Source organism: Oncorhynchus keta, chromosome 23, assembly GCF_023373465.1.
Source record: "Oncorhynchus keta strain PuntledgeMale-10-30-2019 chromosome 23, Oket_V2, whole genome shotgun sequence".
Lineage (NCBI taxonomy): Eukaryota > Metazoa > Chordata > Actinopteri > Salmoniformes > Salmonidae > Oncorhynchus > Oncorhynchus keta.
The window spans coordinates 47,825,722-47,831,020 of NC_068443.1; the positions used below are offsets into that span (position 1 = coordinate 47,825,722).

The following is a 5,299-nucleotide window of genomic DNA, read 5'->3' on the forward strand; positions in this document are numbered from 1 at the left end:
CAAAACATTCAAAGGCCATTTTCTCAAAAGTGAGTTTACAAGTTTATCAACTTTCAAATAAATATTACTTGCCTATTGTTCCTGTATGATATACCAATTTGTAGCTCTGAGTCTCTACTTTTATCTAATTGTAAAAACACAATTTCAAATTTTGTTACATAAGACCAATTTGAGCAGGTCGGTCACAAATGTGCCAATCTGGGGATGTCTGATTGTCTTAACTCACCACCACTAATGAGCTGTGGAGATTCTCAAAGTATTATTTTTTTTCACGTCAAACAGCAAGTAAACAAAGTCTGTTTTTAGAATCAATTGAGAATGACAATAGGCCCTCAAAATGTTGGCTATTAATTACATAGTTGGTAATAAAAGTTACTTTTAGATTTGTGTCATTTTCATTTAGGTTAGATAGAATGTATATTAACCACTGACAATGATTTTGAGATACAAAGTCTATTATAAATTAAATTGTTCCACAAAAATTGTGCATATGAAAATCATAACTGGCACTCAGATCAGTAGAAAAGGTAAGATACATTGGCACTCAATGGAAAAGGTTGCTGGCCACTGGCTGGTGTAGCCTATTTACCAGCAACGTCAGGAGCATAACGGCAGAATCTGTGAAGGACAGCAGCAGCGGGAGGAAGGTCAAGAACACGATTTTTTTTTCTGGTTAGGCTATCTTGATCTCTGGCTCCCTTTGAGTAATTTGTGTGTCTTCATTATTTAATAAAATGGTGTGCTTAAAGCATCAGTTACTTTTATCAAAGCACATAGGGTGTGTCTATATATGAAAAAAATATAAGTTTAAAAATGTTGACCAATCGATTGGTCGAAAAGAAAAGACTGCTCTCTGTGAAGCAATATTTTTTGTATTTGGTCGGGGACAGCCCTAATAGAAATGCAGGAAATTAGTTGTACATGCCCAAAAAAGGGAGGACTCCTTATCCCTGGTAGTAGGAAATCTAGATCTGGAGGCAGTGCTTCGGAAGGAAGGCAGTACTTAGCCAATGTCTGTATTTATGTAGCGTATGTCTGTTTGTGTAATTTGTCCCTGATTTACTGCACTAAGCCAATCTCCTTACAACTTGAGAAATTGGGGATATCACTTTTCACCAGCCGAGGGAGCAATTGCACAATAGTTCATTTCTCTCAGTTTACTGTTACTAGGCGTGGGCACACCGCATAATTGTCAAGGTTATCATATTATTCAGCAAAATTCCTCGTAAGCCACTGATGCTGACAGGAATGTGCATTATGTTGTCTTTTAATTAAGAAAAAGACAATGTAGTACAATTCCAACAAGTATTTAAAATATACAGCAACTGAATTAGCCCTACAAACATTATATTACATTAAGTTTGATTCATTCTCGTCTATGAATGTGAACCATTCCATGTATTCTATGAATACAGCCTATAGTATATGCAGATAAAAGATCATGTTTCAAGAATGCATATTGCAGTCTTCAAATTTCACAGTGGCTTGCACCCATAGCAAAGGCATGACGTTTTGACATTCACTGCAATCGTTCATCATTGATATTTCATCATTGGTGCTCTACATGTAGGCTACAAGCTAGGGTGAAGGAAGCCATGAGTGAAGTTTTGTGACAAATAAACAGTGCACCATGATGCCCTTATTTGAGCCAGCTGACACATATTGACGTGGTTTCTTGTATCTACACAAGGTTATTTATTCAGTTCATTCATTCAAACAAAATACTATGGTGTAGCCCATATTGTTAAAACTCCATTTCAAATGCATGGCGTGTACAAAAACGCGTAGACTCAACATGAATATCAAAATAAACACCGACTCCGTTCAACTTAAATGGAATTTGGAGGTGCACACTTGGCTGAAAGATGTCTGCGTAGAACTGTGAGCGAATTTTCCCGGAACAGCCCCTGCATCATTTACTACCATTCTTCTGTCTGGTCTGTGGAGCTACACTTTACTACGGACACGCCCCTCCACAAACTCACACTATGTATGATTCCGCCCTGAAAAATAGTTCCCCAAATAGCAGCACCATTGGGCTAAAAGTCTCCACCCTTATATTAAATCAAACACATACCTCAATTGTATCAAGTTGAGGGATAATTTCTATTGTGCAAAATAATCCCCGTATTTAGTGTTTATGTTACTACGCAATGTGCATTTGGCGGGAAAGAGCAGTGTGGTTTTTGGCGGAGTGAGAAACCAAATCCGTAGTATTAAAAGCCGCGGGAGCAGCTGTTGTTAATCTTGCAGTCAGCAGGGTGGTGATAGACACACGCAGCACTGGGCTCAAAGGACTTTACAAACAACGGTGTTGACTTCGGCTCTTTTATTTCGCCTGCTTTCTCGACGAACAAGTATTTTCTTTGTGCTGTCACTGCTACGGTAAAAATATTATGCCTTATTCCTTTTAATGTTTGTTTTTGACAGCTTTTACAAACTGGTCAATAAATGGAAATTTGACGACGTCTTAGTCAAATGCTAGACTTTTATAGCCAACTATCTCTCGGCTAGATGGCTTCTCACTGTAAATTGTAATGTGTCGAGCTGGATTGTAAAAACTGCGAAATAGACTGATGAAAGGCCGTTTAAAAAAAATATATATTGACAGCTGCTCCTTTGGGATGCATTGGATTAGTTTCCTAGTTAACCAACGTTAGTTCTTGCTGAACTCTTGAAATTGGTTAATCCAAGTTTTGACATTTTAAATATATAGACGGGCATTTAAATGAACTGATAGCGGAAGGCTCTGACGCAGATCTAACATGACTCCTTCCTTTTCTCCCACTTTATTACAGGCAGTCACAATGCCGCTTAATTCAAACATGGCCAGCAAAAACTATGACTACGACTATGACTCGGTCCAGCCCTACTTCTACTTCGACATTGAGGAGGATAACTTCTATCACCGACAACACAGCCAACTCCAACCCCCTGCTCCAAGCGAGGATATATGGAAGAAATTCGAGCTGCTGCCGACACCACCGCTTTCTCCCAGCCGGCGACCTTCTCTATCCAGCCTCTTCCCTTCGACTGCAGACCAGCTGGAGATGGTCACGGAATTTCTCGGGGATGACGTGGTGAACCATAGTATTATTTGTGACGCGGACTACTCCCAGTCTTTTCTCAAGTCTATCATTATCCGGGACTGTATGTGGAGCAGTTTTTCGGCTGCTGCTAAACTGGAGAAAGTAGTGTCCGAGAGACTAGCGACGCTGCAAGCGAGGAGGGACTCGAGCGTGGCCGGGGAAGCTAGCGCAGTAACCAGCACGAATCCGAACTTGAATTACCTGCAAGAGCTGAACAACTCCGCATCGGAATGCATTGACCCTTCTGTTGTGTTGTTCCCATATCCGGTTGCCGAGAACCCTAAACACACAAAAACGACTACAGCGTGTGCCATGGCATTGCCTTTGGATACCCCACCGAACAGTGGTAGCAGCAGCGATAGCGATTCAGGTGTGTATTATCGCCACATGTTAATGCTGTAATGAAATTATTCTTAGCTGGACTGCATATCTTTTGCAGAAAGATATTACTCATGTTGTGAGAGCATGGCATACATCAGAATTGCGTTTTGTGATTTGTATTAATACACTACTATGCGAGTACTGCTTTTATGTGGGGCATGGGGTTTGCCATGTCACTGGTTTTTGCGTAAGGAGCTGTCTCCCTCAATTTCCAAGGGTGGGGAGTTGGCCGTTGCACCTACCTTGTGCAGCAATGCTCAGCAGAATGGTGGAGTTCGTTTTGTGTTACAGGGTGGGTGGAGATTTCAGTTAAAGACCAATGGAATGGTCTGAAATTAGCAAACTCCGCCCACCCGGAACTGGGCCATGAAAACGAACTCTACCATTGAGGGGCAGGGAGCCAAAGTCATCAAATGGATGTGGTGCTATATCGTCCACATGGATAATAAATGCTTGTTTTTTTTTTTACAGAAGAGGAAGAGGAGGAGGAAGAGATTGACGTGGTGACAGTGGAAAAGAGAAAGTCTGTAAGGAGGTCAGACTTGCACATGTCTAGTAGCCCACACCTCTGCCCCCTTGTCCTGAAACGGTGTCACGTCAACATCCACCAACACAACTACGCCGCTCACCCGTCGACAAGGAGCGAGCAGCCCATCAAGAGGATTAAGTTTGAGAGCAGTGGGAGAGTACTCAAGCAAATCAGCAACAAGTGCTCGAGTCCCAGAACGTCAGACTCTGAGGATAATGACAAACGCAGGACTCACAATGTGCTGGAGAGACAAAGGCGAAACGAGCTCAAGTTGAGCTTTTTCGCACTACGGGACGAGATCCCGGACGTAGCGAACAATGAGAAGGCAGCCAAGGTGGTCATACTCAAAAAGGCAACAGAGTGCATTTTCAGTATGCAAACGGACGAGCAGAAACTGTTATTGTTGAAAGAGCAGTTGAGGAAAAAGAGTGAACAGTTGAAAAGCAGACTAGAGCAGCTGAGGAACTCTCAGCAAGTTTAATTTATGAAAGGATGTTTTTATGCCTGAAGTCTTCTTGTGTAGAGTGGTGGTGCATGCAAATGCAAAAATGACTTGTTATCACCGCTATCGGCCAGACACCTGGGCTGGAATCAGAATTATTTTCTTTCACTGCCTCACTTGAACTTTATAGGGGATATCAATTTCTTATTTAAGTATTTTATTTTATTATTTTATTGATGAAAGGTTCTGCACAGTTGTCTACCTTAACTTAATGCTTTTGTATGTTTTGTACATAATTCTCAAATGTATTGATCTCACAAATACATTTTTATAAATCATGTATGACTGGAGTCACGTGTCCTACCTTGAAATTAGAACTTAATTTGCATTAGATAGTAATGAGAATGGCTAGCCTGTTAACTCTGACCACACAGTCCTAGAAGCCTCATACTAGCTGGCATTTCGCCAACCCTTTAAATTTAATGTCAAAGCTCAATTTCACTGTACATGTTTACTGCACACAGCCATGTGCTTAAGGCTGTCCCACACTGTATGTCAGTGTCTTTAATGTTCATTACATATCACACTGACCGCCCGGTTTCCTGATCGAACATAGGTTTTACAATCAATCAAATTGTATTTATATAGCCCTTCGTACATCAGCTGATATCTCAGTGCTGTACAGAAACCCAGCCTAAAACTCCAAACAGCAAGCAATGCAGGTGTAGAAGCACTGCAGTGTCTGTTGGTTTGAGAAACCTGCATGGTGTCATTTCCGGTTGGGTTCCTATTGGTCAGTCACAGGGATCATCTTGTAACACCAGCCACACTACAGTGAAGGCTCAACATTTCTGTCGG

The 5,299-nt window shown here is 41.4% G+C and overlaps 1 protein-coding gene across 1 annotated transcript; it reads left to right on the plus strand.

Annotated features, from left to right (window-relative positions):
- Nucleotides 1–2,220: 2,220 nt before the first annotated feature.
- On the plus strand, nt 2,221–4,781 carry LOC118402411 (transcriptional regulator Myc-B). The gene is made up of 3 exons (XM_035800590.2): nt 2,221–2,385; nt 2,799–3,459; nt 3,942–4,781. The coding sequence occupies exons 2-3, from the start codon at nt 2,808–2,810 to the stop codon at nt 4,478–4,480; spliced, it is 1,191 nt and encodes a 396-aa protein (XP_035656483.1). The 5' UTR covers nt 2,221–2,385; nt 2,799–2,807; the 3' UTR covers nt 4,481–4,781.
- The last annotated feature ends 518 nt before the right edge of the window (nt 4,782–5,299 follow it).